The sequence below is a fragment of the Lactuca virosa genome, chromosome 1 (assembly GCF_052849685.1).
Source record: "Lactuca virosa cultivar CGN04683 chromosome 1, Lactuca_virosa_CGN04683_v6, whole genome shotgun sequence".
Taxonomy (NCBI): Eukaryota; Viridiplantae; Streptophyta; class Magnoliopsida; order Asterales; family Asteraceae; genus Lactuca; species Lactuca virosa.
The window spans coordinates 176580856-176598480 of NC_136426.1; the positions used below are offsets into that span (position 1 = coordinate 176580856).

The 17625-nt window shown below is 32.1% G+C and overlaps 2 protein-coding genes across 3 annotated transcripts; one reads left to right on the forward strand and one right to left on the reverse strand.

The window, feature by feature from the left end:
• The first annotated feature begins 394 nt into the window (after window positions 1-394).
• On the forward strand, window positions 395-1643 carry LOC145161660 (ecotropic viral integration site protein). The gene is made up of 3 exons (XM_079081245.1): window positions 395-560; window positions 1077-1184; window positions 1255-1643. Exons 1-3 carry the CDS (start codon window positions 483-485, stop codon window positions 1471-1473), a joined length of 405 nt encoding a protein of 134 aa, XP_078937371.1. The 5' UTR covers window positions 395-482; the 3' UTR covers window positions 1474-1643.
• Window positions 1644-3759: 2116 nt separating this feature from the next.
• On the reverse strand, window positions 3760-9319 carry LOC145161671 (citrate synthase, mitochondrial-like). Of its 2 annotated transcripts, none has more exons than XM_079081259.1 (20): window positions 9177-9319; window positions 8912-9028; window positions 8451-8513; window positions 8201-8242; window positions 8035-8100; window positions 7854-7919; window positions 7655-7768; window positions 6929-6992; window positions 6680-6762; window positions 6466-6515; window positions 6297-6374; window positions 5616-5744; window positions 5482-5524; window positions 5272-5358; window positions 5098-5199; window positions 4895-5002; window positions 4724-4774; window positions 4563-4636; window positions 4388-4439; window positions 3760-4156 (listed from the first exon to the last, which is right to left on the reverse strand). In XM_079081259.1, exons 2-20 carry the CDS (start codon window positions 8960-8962, stop codon window positions 4070-4072), a joined length of 1410 nt encoding a protein of 469 aa, XP_078937385.1. In that variant the 5' UTR covers window positions 8963-9028; window positions 9177-9319; the 3' UTR covers window positions 3760-4069. The 2 variants fall into 2 exon arrangements, with proteins under 2 accessions (XP_078937385.1, XP_078937380.1); XM_079081254.1 differs by having other exon boundaries at window positions 8912-8981; window positions 9177-9310.
• Window positions 9320-17625: the final 8306 nt, after the last annotated feature.

Below are 17625 nucleotides of genomic sequence, written 5' to 3' on the forward strand. Positions count from 1 at the left end.
AGCAAATAAAAATCAAAACCCGTTCCCTTAATTACGTTGTGCAAGCAGAACGAAAAGTAAAATGAGACTTTTCACAAGGCCACAACCGGTAATATGTATATATAAAATGAACTAGGTTATAATCCGTGGAAACCACGGTCAGTATATTTAAAATTTTAATATAAATAAAAAAATAATAAATGTAAAAAAAAATAATAATAAATGTCAAAAAAAAATCAAGATATTGTCGATTGTAAGTAATTACGACTTAATTTGTTAAACAAAATAAACATAACAATGTTATTAGGATATGATTTTGTATTTTTAAAATTTGAATTGAATTTGATTTGTTAAAAAAATAATAATAAAAATAATAGAAAAATGACGGTAGTAGATTTAAACAAGAAAAAATAGAACAAAAATCAGGGAACAGATTACAGACCTGCGTCTCTTCAGAGGGAAAAGGTAGAATAATATCGAATTACCAGAAAATTAAAGGAAAAATGGGTGAAGAAGGCAAGCCAACGTCATCACTCCCGGACACTCAGTTCTTCGGGCTCCTCTCTAATCTCCTCCAACAGGTTAAAGCATCCCAGATTTATCTACCGATTTTGTTTTTCCTTTTCCTCGAACGATTCTGAAGTTCCCCATATTTCGTATGTTAAAATTAATGATCTTTTGTTAATTTATTCCATTCTAATGAATTCAATTAAATGGGAATTTTGTAGGCATTCAGTTTTCTTTAATTTTGCCACTTTTGTAGAATATACGAATTCGAACCATCAAATTATTGGATTTTGATCAACTCTATGATGAGGGTATTTGATGTAGCTGTGAAAAGATGGAGGGATTAATGGGATTTTGGTCGTATGAGTCTGGATTTGATCTAATATGCTTGTTGTAGATTAGGTTGTGTTTGGGATCATGTAGTCTAGATTTACCGATTTTTTGTTAGGGTTTCGATCGACTCACACAATTTGAAACTCATACTAAGTTTAACATAATTTGCATTCCAATTTCTTTGATGGATTTACAAAACAAACAATGTGCACATATTTTTAATCGAATTAACAAGTGCCCTTGTGAAAATTGTATAGGTGGAATCATTGACTAACCAAGAAGAAGTTGAATTGCGTGCCAAAATTGAAGCCCTTGGATTAGAAGTTACCAAAGTTCCTTCAAACTCTACAAAAATTCTTGACGAGGTAGATTCATTTTTCATATTCAAATTCATTTCTTAACGAAATTGAAATGATGTTCTTGATGAATTATCAGCTAGAACTTGCTTCAGAGTTGGATAAATTATCTGCAAAGTTAGACAATGTTGATGAGATGATATCATCAGCCATGGCTGCTGATCCACAAGTGATGTCATTGTTGAGTGATACTGCTGATGTATGGATGCCTGTTATCACTGCGACTTCTGATGAAAGGCAGATTTTTGCAGCATCTGTTGAAGATATTGATAAAGTGGAGGAAAAGGGTTCTAATTAATTGGTTTTGTTTTTTCTTTTGGATTTGGAATGATAATTTGTTTGGGATATAATTATATTTATTGAACTGAAATAGGGGAAAATAAGTGGAGATGTTATGGGTTTTGGTTACATTTTTAAACTCACACTTGCTTTTTGTTTCTAAGTAAAACTGTTTGTTTTTACCTGACAGATACTTATGTGTTTCTATATATACGTTTTGAATGAGTAGAAATTAAGAAAATGGTTAAATGTACATTTATGTAATAACCAAAGACTATATTTTTATTTTATAAATAGAAAAAAAAATGGCTTTTTTATGCCAATTATGCAACGAAATTTCATTTTATGGCCACAAAATGCAATATTTTGCTGAGGTTGCATAACTCATGTAAATTGCAGAAATACTTATATAACTAAAAGTTGTCACATAAATTTGTAAAAGAATGAAAAAATTGTATAAATACATAAATAACAGGGCGTTTGGGATTGCTTATAACTCCAAAAGTGTTTATTGATTTATAGCAATATGAAAATAAGTTTTTAGAAAAATGTTTGGATTAGTTTTTGTGGTTGTAAAAGCCTATACGTCGATAAGTTGTTTTATAAAAAATAATTGGATTAGCTTATACATGTAAAATGACAAAAAAAGACATGCTTACGTATTTATAACCATTTACTACTTTACATATAATATTTAAGATTTTACAGTTTTTTTGGACAAAAATTATAATTTTTTATAAAAATATATAATATAAATTTCTTTTGCAAAATTTATAATTTTTTTATTAAATCATGATAATATTAAAATTTCGTTCATATAAAAATAAAATAATAGAAGCTATGAAAACAAGGGGGTAGAGTGTATACTTTTGGGGTATATTGGTTATCTTAATTTTAATAAGCCAAAAGCTCTTACAACATCAACTCATCCTTATTTATCAAAAAGTGTTTAGTTGTTCCGAAAGTCATTTTAAAAAGTCCTTATTTGATACCAAAATATTTTTTAGACTTATTAGATTTTTTGAAAAACCAATAAGTCAATAAATTATTTCAAAAAACAACCTCAAACACCGTCTAAAAACCGTCACATAAATTAGTAAAAGAAGAAAACTGTCACAAAATTTGACAAAATGAAAAAAAAAAAAAAGTTGTTTCATAAATAACAAATAAAAAGTAGCACATTTATGTATTCGGTTGTAAAAAAAATAAAACATTGTTGCATAAATAGTATGTTCAACGTAGAGAAATTCATCAAAATAGACACTTTCATAAATACATATAACTTTTTTGAGTTTTGAGTTTCAAAATTAATGGTCCTCACTAAAGGCTAATATCAGAATTTTCATTGATTTTTTAAACCTAGCTGGGAACTCTCTCAATCACAAACTTCGATTTTGAAAGTTTACAAAATTTTCTACTTTTATGATTTTAGTTAGGGTTTAGGTCATTTTTTGTCACTTAACTTTTGATTTTGTGCTCATTTGGTCACTTAACTCTTTTTAAGTTTTAAAAAGTCATCAAACTTTTGACTTTGTGCTCATTTAGTCACTTAACTTTTGGTTTGGTCACATTTAGTCACTTAACTTTTAGATTTGTGCTCATTTAGTCACCTAACTTTTAAAATTGTGCTCATTTAGTCACTAAACTTTTGAAAAAATTTAAAAGTTTAGTGACTAAATTAACACAATTTTAAAAGTTAGGTGACTAAATGTGACCAAACCAAAAGTTAAGTGACTAAATGAGTACAAAACCAAAAGTTTGAAGACCTTTTAAAACTTAAAAAGAGTTAAGCGATCAAATGAGTACAAAATCAAAAGTTAAGTGACCAAAAATGACCTAAACCCTTTTAGTTATTCAGATTACAAAGTTCAAAACTCATGAACATATTTGAAATTGTAGGGGATAGTCCGAAACGACTTATGTCAAAAAAAAAAAAAATAGTTTCAAAATCCGCAGTGTATTTTGTAACCTGACAAGTTTCAAACTTGGTGCTCATTCTGCCAATCTACAAAAAAGAAGGTCAAATTGTTTTGTATTTAAGAAAAGTGATCATTTTGGTTTCATTTATAACGAGTTCCAATTACGATATTGCATTTTTTGGTTCTAGTTTGAAACCAAAATCGTATTTCAACAAAAAATCATTTTATTGTATAAATTTTTTTTAAACAAAATTATTACATAAATAGTTAATCTTGAACCAGAAGTTTCTTTCACATCATTTGTTAATCAGATTTACAAGAAAACCACAAAAATTATAACCAAAACCTCTTTATATTTTTGCAATATTTGCTTGCATCATCACATCTTTCATAAAATCCATAACGATTTAATCTTATACTTCCACTTCCTTGTGTACACACAAGGCAAAACTGGAAATACATGTGGATAAAATTGTAAATTTACTACATCAAAGTAAGTGTGCCACGTAACCATACAATAGTACTCAAATACACAAACTATCCGCATGCTTTGTAAAGTGTATCTCCAAATAACCAGACTAGTATCAAATCTTTTCGTATATCGTATCTACAACAATTCTTATTATTTGGATTTATTTATTAAAAAAAAAATGAAATGAAAACTTTTTTTGGTTTAAAATCTCGAAAGATTTTTTTTCACTTCTTGCACTTGTTTTCAAGCCATTCCATTGTAACACTCTTTGGCCTCTCCAATGGCAACCCAAGAGCTCTATCCCATATCAACTATAAAAAAAATTAAAAGAAAATCATAAGTCTATTTTCAGTAACAAGTACATGAAGGGCATTCCCGTCTTTTTACCCCCTTTTTGGTGGATCAAAAGTTTCAATTTTTGTCCGTTTGACATATGGACAAGCTTTCTAGGGGTGTATTTGATAATGAGAATGAGGAGGGCATTTACGTCTTTTGTTCTAAACTGGGACTAAATGAAGTATAATTTAAGGTAGTGAGGTAACCTGAGAACAGATTCCAATTGCCCTTGAGACACCAAAAAGAACAGTGTAGTATCTGAAAATGTTTAATAACCAAAAAGTATATAAACATGTAATTAATTTCATATAATTGTAGGTTGCTATTTCTTGCATTTAGTATAAAAAAGAAAAGTAGAAGAAGTTGAATAATATTCTTCACCTTGCTTCTGTTAAACCATAGTAGTTAAGCAACACCCCACTATGAGCATCAACATTGGGCCATGGGTTCTTCACCTGTATATAAATGAATAATTCTAAATCAAATTTCATTATTAAAGTTTTTTTTTTACTTTTTTTCTTTAAAAAAAAAAAGTAACTCACCTTGCCAAGTTCAGTTAGAATTGGTGGAACCACATCAAAAAGTTTGGAAACCTGTAAAAGTTTAATTTAAAAAAAAAAAAAGTCAGATAGATCATGATCCAGTTGATATGATATGATATAAAAAATAATTATTATAATAAATAGATTATAAGTTTATTATTAAATGCTGACCAATTGAAATAAAGGATCATTAGGCAAATGTTTCAATGCAAATTCACGTTGACACATGTATCTGGGATCTGTTTTTCGAAGAACACCATGTCCAAATCCAGGAACAACCTACATTTTAATTTTAAGTATAAATTAAATTTAAATAACCAAAAGGAGAATAAATTAAACAATGTAAATTAAATTAAATAAAGAAATTGTATTACCTTGCCACTGTTGAGGGTTTTCCAGATGTAGTCTTTCAATTGGTCAGTGGTTACATTCTCTCCACATTCAGCCACCACAGACTTTATCCATAGCAAAACTTCCTACACAAAATAAATAAATAAATAAATAAATATCTTATTACTCTTCACAATAAATAAATAAATAAAAGATACCTGATTGGCCAAACCATGAAGGGGTCCAGCTAGACCATTCAATGCTGCAGCAAATGAAAGATAAGGATCCGAGAGAGCACTTGAAACCTAAATAATAATCAAAACTAATTATTGTTAAACAACAATTTTATAAAAATAATAAAAAAACAAATGTACATATGGAATTTAAAAATCAAAATCCATGAAAGCATATATTTGTTGAATGCTTACAAGATGACCAGTATGAGCACTGACATTTCCACCTTCATGATCACTACAATAATTTATATATATATTTCATTAAAGGAAAGATTTAAACAATATTATTAAATAAAAATAAATTGAATTTTGACACAATCTCTCACCTATGAATAGTAACATAAAGCCTCATAAGTTCTTGCATTTCAGGTCCATCAAATCCAAGCATATGTGCAAAATTTCCACCATAATCCAAAGTGTCATCTACAGGTATCCTTTCTCCACCTTTGTAAATCCTTTAAAAAAAAAGTCAAAGAGTCAAACTTAAAAGCTACATAAGAAAATTTCAATACATAAAATAAAACCATCAGTCCAGCTGTTAAGATTAAGTGCTTAACCTATTAGAGTAAATTACACGAATGGTCCCTATGGTTAGGGGTAATTTGCACGCTTGGTCTCTAACTTATTTTTTTAACTCGGAAGGTCCCTGCTGTTTGTTTTTGTTACACGCTTGGTCCCTGTCTTACCTAAAAAGACTATTAAATAGGGAAAAATGGTGGGGTAGGTAAGGTAAGGTGAGGGGTGGGGTGGGGTTGGGGGTGTGTTTATTTAAATAAATTAAAAAATCAAGGGCAAAATAGTCTTTTTAGGTAAGACAGAGACCAAGTGTGTAACAAAAACAACCAGTAGGGACCTTCCGAGTTAAAAAAATAAGTTAGGGACCAAACGCGCAAATTACCCTAAACTATAGGGACCATTCGTATAATTTACTCAACCTATTATACCAATTAATTAAAAAATGAAGAAAAAAAAAACTTATTTAACTATATATTATAATATGGATATACCTGCGATAGACATATGCAGCTACAGCTGGAACTTGAGCAATTAATGAAAGAGAGTCTTCAAATGTAGGCTCCCAGTATCTATAATAAAAGCAGGATAATATTTATTTACATTAAATAATTAATAAGTTATTTCAATTTTCAACTAGATAAATACTCCAAATAAACTCACTTGGATTTATGGATACCCTTTTCATATGCTTTTGAAAATTCACTTTGTACCTAAGACAATAATTAGTAGTTAGTTACATTTTGAGGTATAACTGAAATGTAACTTGAGGTTTATATATAACACTAGAATTATTATTATTATTATTATTATTATTATTATATAAATAATTGAACCATAATTTTCCAATCTCCAAAAAGTATAATTTTATAAAAACCTGAAGAGCCATAACACCAGTTGTAAACTGAGTCATTGGATGAGCTGTTACAGGTAGGGCATCGATTGTTTTATACACATGATCTGCAACATTAAATGGATTTTAGCAATAGTTAGAAAAAATTTAATATACTTAATAGAAAAGATAAATTATGTAGAAATCAGAAATTAAACTACATATAATAGAAATACACTATCTTAAAGAAAATAATGAAAAACAAAAAGTATATGAACTGAAAAAACAGAAAACCTGGAATAGTTGCACGACTTCGAAGTTCCTTGGATAAAGCATCCACTTGTTCTTTAGTTGGAACCTTAAAAGTAACAAAAAAATAAATAAATAAATAACACAATTATTATAAAATTATTTGTTTATTATTATACTTTCATTTCTTCCTATTACAGCATATTGTAATTTGAAAAATATATCAAGTTATAGCAATATCATTCAATTAAAAAGCAATCTTATTCTTCATTGCTATAATTAAGAAGATTTTTTTGAAGTACATTACTTATTTGTTTATTCTCTTCTAAATAATTTTGTTCTTCAGGTAAAATTATGGAAAAGCTAATTTTCAATGTGGGTGTCAATATTTTGTAAAGATTTATGAAGTAAATAGGTTGAGAATAGCAATGTGGAAGAAGGGTAATATTTTAATGTTATAAGTTAATTATTTTCTTAATAACAAAAAAAACCAATATAAAGATAATGTTTTTATTTTTTTTTAATATAGTAAATATGATCAAACTAAGTATTTGGATATATTTTATAAGGATATATATGTAATTTGAAAGTTTTACAATGATAAAAAAAATTGGAAGTATAATGTTGTAGGAGAATAAAAGGAAAGTATGATGCTATAGAAAACAAATAAGAAAAAGTACATTACTATTTCTTGCATTTAGCCATATATAAATGAATAAAAAAAACATAATAAACAATTAAAAAATTAAAAAATGGAAAAAGGTTGTCTACCTTTCCTGTCAAAAGAAGCCATAGAAGACCCTCAGGCAATGGTTCTCCACCAGGCTTTGCTGCTGGCAATACTTTCTGACATTCAGGTATAGAGAGACCCCTGAATCGAATTCCCTGATTTATCAAAAGAAAAAAATAATTTTCTTTAAATTAAAAAAAAACAAATATTTTCTCATGATAAAATTGAAGTGAATAATACCTCATCTGGATCAAGTAAGGATGTTTCCCATAGTAAACCTGTCATTCCTCTCATCCCACCAAGTACCTTTATAATTTTATCACATGAGAAAGTAGATATTCACAAAAAGAACTTATCAAGAAAATGAAAAATAAAACGAAGTTAGAAGAAAAGAAAAGAAAAGAAAGATGAAATTTTGTACCATATCAACAGTGATGTTACCAAGTTGAACTTTTCCATATTCTGATTTAATCTTTTTTAGGCGCTCCTGTTACAAGATTAAAACAATACAAGTTAAAAAGATAATGAAAGAAAAAGATTCTTTATAAAGAACATGACAATGTAACCATAAATGTAGAAAATTATACCTGTTGTTCTGGAATCAATTCCTTAAGTTGAGCATGAAGGTCCTACATGGATATAAAAATTACTATATTCAGGTTTCGAATCCAAATTCTCAATCAAGAATTAATAAATCATGTACTATGTATCTCCTGTGCTTATTAAACAAGCTTGTTCTCTTTGTTCTTGATGAAATAGCATTAGTTTGACTTTTGTGGTCAATTTAAGTTCATATTAGTTTATAATTTGAAGAATAGTATGATAATCAACACTTACAAGGTCAGATGAGGTCTGGATTTGTAGCCACCTTACTGAATTGGTCAGACTAGGCTGTTGAACCTGTTAAGAAAAAAACACAATCGGATCATGATCCATGTTGACCATAAAAATGATGCTTAATGGAGTGCATAGAGACAATGATTCACTAAATTAATGTTAATACTCTTCTAAAAAGAAAGGGTACATGTTGACCTTGAAAAAGCAGAGAGGTCGTTCATGGTGGATTCTATATTGTTTGGATATTAACTAAATTGGACATCATATTAAGTACTAGTTACTAGTTGAAATTCGTTGATCGTAACAACAGTATAAATTTTTTGATTGTTAAGCTTGCGTAAAATGTAGGTCATTTTTTAACACTTTAGGTAAGTATAGGCATCCATTATCTTATAAAAATTACCTACTAATCAAGAACACCTACAGGAACGAAGAAAAAAAAAAGTCAAAAAACAACTTACAACACGATTTCTCAGCTTAGAAAGAAGCGAAACACTTCTGTAGAACACCATCGTTGAACAACAAGCTCCACTGCAGAATCAGCAAAAATAGTCTTTCAATCGGAAGAAAAGGCAGATCTAACAGCTCAAAAGCATACAAAATCAATCAATTCTTATGCGGTTTTGTCGGACGATTGTGAAATACAATAACGAAATTCGATTTGGACTTCTGGTGATGATTGATTAAAACGACTTATTGTGTAAGAGAGAAAAGTTGAGTTCCTACCTTTAGATTCGAAAAGGAAATGATGAAAGGGTGCAAACAATGGTGGTGATGAAAAGAGGATACTGGAAAAAGTTTTGGGGAGAGATGGATCGGCGGTGCGTTGTTGAATAAGTAACAAACAAAAAAAGGTTTAAAATACGAAAAACATAAGCCGTCACGGTAGACTTGTCAATTCCATTATGCCACATTTCCACCAATATTTTTGGAGTTCAAGAATGGAAATATTATGGAAGATGATTTGCTAATAAGTTTTTTTTTATGGTAAAAAAAAACATTATTAATTTCTTTTTGATTAATATATCATAAAACTTATTAATGGTAAAAAAACACTATTAGAATAGGATTCATAACTTGTTGATTTGATATTTTTTAGATGGTAAATATATGGTATATAATGTCTTAAATCTTCTATTATAATAAAATATTATAATAAAAGAGTAATTTTTTTGTCCTAGTGACATCTTCTTAGCTTATAAATTTACAAAGTAAACTTCTGAATTTACCCTTCTAGATTTTAAAATAAGTGTTTACGATCGGTTTATTTGAATTCAAGAACTAATTTCTGTCTTTCTCTCCAAGCTTCTTGAACTCTCTAAAGTAAAACCTATCGTCTCCCATCATCGTCGGAACCATCCTCGCTACCACCATCGTCGACCTCCCTCGCATGCACCACCACATCATCCTTCGTCACCACCATTGCACACATACTTTAAGAAACCCTAGATCTGGACTTATTCACCGCTCCACCTTTTATTGCAGATTCGTCTAATCTTTGACAAACCCGTTTTGATTTTGCATCTTCAAATGAAGAAGAATCGGTAAATTGGTAAGCATGTTTCTGTCATTTTTTTATTTTTCTTTTGATTTATCAAATATTCTTTTCTGAATTTCTCAAGTTCGAGCTTTTGTATATTGATTACCTAGAAACCATCACCCGCTCTCTATTTATGTATATGTGTTTGTGCTTATAGGTCCTGAAATCGGATTGTACAAAAGCCATCCCCCATCATCAAGGAATTTTGGAGGTTTATCCCACCGATGCGGATGAGGGTTAAACCTTGGTACGCCTCTATGGTAGATAGTAATATATTTTCACTTCAAATTTTATAAACAGACGTTTGTATTAAATTCTATTGTAAAGTGAAAATGAGGTGTTACAAAATGGAGGATAAACAAGTATGTATTATGAGAGGCAAAACATGTCTTTAACAACATCTTTGAAGTACAAGATTCTATAAGGAGTTATGTTGTAGATATTGAAGATATTTTGGGTTATTTTCTATTTCCGCTCATAGTGAACCAGTAGATCTTTTGTAACATCCCAAAATCAGTGATAAAATTTTCATTTTTGAAATAATCAAAAACATACATCAAGTGTCTCAAAATCATTATAATATAAATGTATCAAAACATCATAGTAAAATAATCATTAATGCGGAAATCATATGGGGATGATGTGCGATCACGTCGGGTCCTTCCCTTTCGAACTGGAAGTACCTGAAAATGTTAAACCACAAAACCATAAGCAAAAGCTTAGTGAGTTCCCCAAAATACCACATATCATACAAATCAGTGGGCCCAACCCTAGGTATGTTTCAACCCAATACACATCTATGGTCCCAACCCTAGGTATGTTTCAACCCAATACACATATATGGGCCCAGCCATGGGGTATATCTCAACCCATCATACAATAGTGGGCCCAGCCCTGGGGTATATTCCAACCCATCATACAATAATTGTAACATCCAAAAATATGGTCCCAAAATTTTTTGATTTAATATTAGATAAAATAGTCATTCTCCATATCATCCAAACATTGAAATAAACCAATCTATCAGTTGTCATAAATCAGAGTAAAACATAATAACAAAATCTCAATTGTGTGTGCGATGCAGTCACCCCGAGCCCTTCCCTCTGGAACTAGAAGTACCTGAAACATAAACTGAAAACTGTAAGCACAAAGCTTAGTGAGTTCCCCCAAAATACCACATACCAATCATACAATAAACAAATAGTGGGCCCCGCCCGGCTTCAGACCCCGTCCGACATTGGGCCCCGCCCGGCATCGAGTTGGGCTCGGTAAAACGGGCCCCGCCCAACATACAATAACATATATCAAATAAACACATACACATGCAATAATTACAAAGATACATAGAATACAAATATCAATCGGGCCCCACCCGGCATCGGGCCGTGACCCGGAAAAACATATAAACACAGCACATGCAAGAGTCACGGAGACAACTAGCATACTAACAACATAATGTAAACATGGGCCAGCCTTGGTGCCTTCGACCCACTAAACCCGGTAAGGAAACTCACCTCGAATGCTGAAAGATAACTGGATAAATCCTCAGCCCCGGAAACAGCTCTACTCAACCCCTAAAAAAAAGCAATCCCTTAGATACCGATCAATATTTCAAAACTCCTAAGAGGTCAAACTTTTTCAAATTCAACACTCCGAGTTGACTCAACTCGTCGAGTTATCCTTCAACTCGCCGAGTTTCCATGAATCACAAAATCACGATATTTCAAATCAACTTGTCGAGTTTCCTTATAACTCGTCGAGTTCCTCCTTTTTCAACAAAATCGGTACAATCCCAAACCAACTCGCCGAGTTCCCTTATGAACTCATCGAGTTCATCAGTCTGCCAACCCACTTAATGCATAAAGCCACTATTCTTCAAACCGAAGCCCTATATTCCAGATCTAGACTGATATTACGTCTAGAAGGGTAAAGTTTCCAAATTTACCCATGAAGAACCACTCCAAAGGCATTAAGCTTAAACCCTAATCCAAAAATGCTTAAGACTTAATCCAAATACCATCATATCTTCAAGATAGAGCTCATGAACATAGATTTGGACCTTAAAGGCTAAAAGGTCACGTAAAGTCTTCAACTTTACTCACATGCATGGCCAAATGAAGTTTAAAAGGCCAAAACAAGGGCTTAAAAGATGCATGGAGCTCTTAGGGCCATAAAGTTGGCACCTTTATGATGGGTTTCGAGCAATACATCATTCCTATGGTGTACATGCAAACCCTAATAGCTATTGGATCTAGTTTGTCTAATGAACATGCAATTGAATATCCAAAGCTATAAACCCTAGATCTAATAAACTATAACTAGAATTAGGGTTTAGTAATTACCTTTGATTGTTATATAGTAATAACAATCAATTCCTTGCTTTGATTGGCTTCAGAAAGCTTAGTGCCTCAAGTGTTGCACCTCTAATGGAGTCACAAACACCACTAAGCAATTGGATGAAGGAGAGAAGAAAGGGGAGGCACCAAAAATGGCTGGAAACCCTAATCCAAGTGTTAGCCACGTTTTTGGTGCCCAAGGGTTCCTTATATACTTAGGCCGTTAGGGTTATCCAACAAGGAAACCCTAATTTGACTGCTTAAGCCCTAAGCAGCCCATGGGCCCCTTCTGGAACATGCCTTAGACGATTTCTAATGGGCTTCCCCATAGAATTCGTCCAACCTATTATTCCAAGGTGATCCATAGCCCAATTGCAATTATCCTATAATTACAATTCCAGTCCCCTAAGTTTAATTAATCTCTTTTAGCCACAGAATTAATTCTTTATTAATTCTTGACTAATATTAATTAAACAATATGATTTCTCCTTTAATATATTATTCTTATAATGTATTAATAAATCATAATTAAACCTTTCTCTCCTTAATTCATCCTACATATTGCTATGGTGAAGGCAACCCAAAAGGACCATGCTCATAATCGGGTCAAGTACATACCAAAATAGTTATGGACTTAGACACTAATCCAACAGTCTCCCACTTGGATAAGTCTAATAACTATTATGCATTACTTCAGAACCTGCTCAGCAATCGTAGCTTTCAAAAGCCGCTGTCAACTCTGATCTTATTAGATACGCGTGTCCTTTAGATAAGGGATTATATATTCCTCCATTCTCAAGATATCGTATAGACACAAGACATGAATTTGATCATTCTCTCTATACTGTTTCCACACTTCCGATTTATGACGATTGACAACAGACTACAATTGAACACATCAACTTAGTCCCGGCTTGGCCAAGCGCTTAGGGTGTCATCACTAAATCATCGAGAGGCCCACATATATCGCTTTTATCCCACTTTGGGTAAAAGGAATGGATAAACTTCGACTCAAATGCTCGCTTGCATTTACTGATCGAATCACACACAAAAATAAGTTTTATAACACCAAGTTACTGGTGTGTTTTCTTATTATCAAAGTGCAACCGACCAACAAATAACAACTCACACGTCTCGGTTTCAAGAATATACAATGTTATCGTCTCACAATTACTCATGACAAAAACCATGAAGTGATTCAAGTGAGCGTGGGTTTGATCCAATACTCTAATCTTATTAAAGCACTCATGAACTCTGCAGCAAACTTGTGCTATGTCTAAACACTTAGACAATCTACAGATAGATTCATGACAGTCTTCCTTCATACCTACTTCCAACGTATGACCGACTGTGGAGGTTCGAATAACTCAGTTATCCTGGAAGTCAAAACATGCAAAATGAAACACAACGATAATACTTAATCCTATATGGCCCCAAAACTTTTGAGCGTAAATAAAACACTTTTATTTAAACACCATATTGATTACTCATTATTCATTGCTTACTGTTTCAGAAAATCAACTTATTACCCGAATTATAACCACAATTGTCCCATGCTCCAAGCATGCACACTTTGGTTTCCTATGATCCTTACTTTGTGAAATAGATCAATTGAAAAACATTTCCAATGAAACTCATTTCACAATTCCCAATCCTTATCATTAGCGTAAGAATACAAAATTCTTGCCACTTTTAGAATATGTCAGATTCTAACATTTTATGCAACGATCCTTTCGTGAAGTCACAACACAAAAGTCACAAAGACTCGGCCAATGAAATCACAAGGTACTCTATCAGAAATTGTTACAAAACAATTATATAGATGTGATGTCTCTCACTCAAAGTACATTCCTTTGAACATCCTTCTCGCATAAAAGTTTCTAATCTAGACATATTTCTTAATATCCAACTCCCATTAATGGAAACATTTCCATATTTGCCATATGAAAACTCATTCTTAATAGAATCTTATCTATTCATAATAATGTCAATATAGTCCATCCAGTACTATACTTCCAACTACTCACAAGAAACAATTCATTGGCGAATCTTAGATTGTCCTTTGATAGTTGTTTAATTATTTTAGTCAAATCCAGTTCTAGTCCCTTTTCCCTCTTAATGCCCTAGGCATTTGGAAAATTTAAGAATGGTCAAATATTATAGCATTTGCAATCGATCCTATACCCTAAGCGTATGGGACACGATGCATAATGTCTTACATAAAGATATGATACTTTATCAATCTTTTGCCATAATATTTTTATGTGTCACGTTCTCACAATTCGAACTATGAAGAGGGATGTCGTAATCATAATCGAAATTTGAGAACACACTATGTAGCCTTTGACTAAATTTATTAAAATTTCTCAATCTAAGCTTTAGATATTGAAATGAAGTATAATATTCTCTCCCTTAATTATAGCAAAACAACTTTTCAACCCCTACAGCTTTGCAAAGTTAATCATTGTTTTCTATAATTAATATTGCTAACTCGCAATACTTGAAATAATAATCATGCTCCCACTAACACGATGATTATTACAATACAAGCATAACACTTATGCTCCCACTAGCTTTGACATATATCTAGAAAACATCTGAACTTCCAGAAAACAATGCTTATTGAATTCCTTAAGTTCATATTTCTAAATACTTGATGCTTTGATAAGCCTTTATCCAAGCTTCTTAAACTCATACACCTTTGCCTTAGAAAGCTCATATGTGTGTCTAGACAAATTCAGAACTAAGTCCCAATTGTTCAGACTAATTGTCAAATCTCACAATTCGAACTATGAAGAGGGATGTCGTAATCATAATCGAATTTGAGAATACAATTTTCACAATTGCTATCTTATTATTATCTCTCTTAGTGAAAGCATTTTCTCACAATCATTTTCATGAAGGAGGGAAACCTTATGTCACTTAGATTTTATGGTGTATGTGTTCCTATCCATGTGGATTTGCCAAAACGAAGGTTTGTGACAAATTCAAAAACATATGGACTGAACTTTTTCAATCTTGATTTATTGCCTCATGGTAACACGAATGCCCACCATGTCTTCCAAGTAGTTTAGCAACTCACCCTTACATATCAATGTACCTTCTTGCCTTTATGCATATAAATGAAAACTCATAGAACTCAGAAGCATAACTAACTCAACTGGAATGGCGCAGAAAACAAAATTGTCATCCACGATAGGTTACAAACCTCAAGTCGTGCGCTAGTTATGATCAATTAGGTTTATTCTTGATTTATTCTTGAACCTTTTCAAGACCATTAAGACTCTCACTGACTCCTTGACATATAAGGTTCTCTTGTCAAGAAACATTTCTTGACAAACAAATATTCAAGAGTTAGTGTAGCTTCTTATCAAGCTTAACACTTCACACAATTGGTCTCAGTTGGTCTTTGACTTATCCAAGACATCACAACTTACCAATTTCAAATGTGCAAGAATATGAAAACTTTTCCAAACTCCACATTTGATGAGTGTCATAAACCTTCTTAAGACTTGTCACTCAAGTCACAATCTTAGACTCTAAGACTTGATATTGGAACGAAGTATGATTGACTTCTTGATTTAACCATTTCTACAATTCTCGATTCCTCTTCTTAGACATGCAATTGCACTAAGACTCACTTAGAGGATCAATCGAGACATGGTTCTTAATCATTAAGACCTATCATAAAACACAATAAAAGTTACTCTCCCTTCTTCTTAGAATAGAGAAACTTTTATCTTTCTGCCTACTAGATTCTTCTTATTCGTTCTGCTATTGATTGAAACTCTTTCAATCAACTCAAAATTATACTCAATCTTATAAGTATAACCATATTTACTAAACTTTAGTAAATCATGACGAATATCTTTATTACTCTTGTGATGGACTTGATCGACGCACAACCTCGTGTACTCGATCTCTTAGTCCTTCACTTGACACTTTGTCAAGGAATTAGTCTAATTTTTTTCAAATATGAAGTTTCTCATTCATCACACAATGCAGGTTGCATGATTCCAAGTTTCTGTCCAATTGAAACTTGGGTGATGAGAAACTCTCCCTATTTGGTAAATTCTCGATATTTCCACAAATAACACAATTAAGAATCAAATCCATTATTTCTAATAGAAGAAACATTCAAACATCAATTTTTCATACATGTCATTGCAAGGATAAATAAATAAGACAAAAACAAATTTTATTTTATTGCGGAAAAATTTGTCCTTACAGTGTAATTCAACTGAAAAACTATGCTATTACATATTTCTTATCAATCTATCCTAACTCTAGAGTAGCAGCTCAAAAAATCTGATCTTCAAATCCATGCGATCGAAATCCACTTCTTTATGATCAGATTCAACACGCTTCTTCCTTAAGCTTCCTCTATTTTCTTTGATCCTGCAAAACATCAAAATGTAATCTTATCACATCATGTATTAAGAATCAAAAATAGGAACTTACAGAGTTAGATAATGGATTTTACCTGAAGTAGAGCCATACGTCTTGACTCTCCCATCTCTTAGATCTCTCAGGTAAATAGGGCAGCTTCGTCTCCAATGCCCCTTCTCTTGGCAGTAAAAGCAAATGGACTCCTTTGGTACATAACAAGGGACAATCTCAGCCTTTTCTGGACTTCCAATGTAGCTAGTGTCCAATGAAGCATGGGAGTTTGATTGACCAATCAAGTTTGCTTGACCAGTTCGCCAAATCATCACTGATTCAGCAACAATAAGCAAATAGGTCAAATCAATGAGGGTCACGTCGTGAACCATCGCATAGTACTCTCTTATGAACTCACTATACGAATCAGGAAGTGACTGAAGAACCCAATCAACAGCCAACATCTCTGAGATATCGACACCCAACATCCTTAACCTATCAACGCGTTACTTCATCTCTAAGACGTGTGCACACACAGGTTTCCCATCTTCGTGCTTACTTGCCAATAGGGATTGAGTGAGCTTGAACTTTTCAAGCCTTTGAACTTGTGGGTCAGGGAGAACAATTGGAGGAGGTGGAGGAAGTGAAGCATGACTCTCATTTCCTTGATCGTATCTTGGAACATCATCTTCATTTGGAAAACTTGTTCCAATGGATTTGGGAAGACCATTGTAAGATTTAGACATCTACAAAACGGGAGAAAATTCAAGTTAGTTGATAAGGATCCTTGATGCAACACCCAAATGAAACATCAAGGCTAGGATCCAACACCTTATTTCTTTCTCAGTGCTTTCTTTAGGCTCCTGGCTGCTCATGACTGGTATATGGATCTCTCTATGTAGTGGTCGGCCTTCTAGAA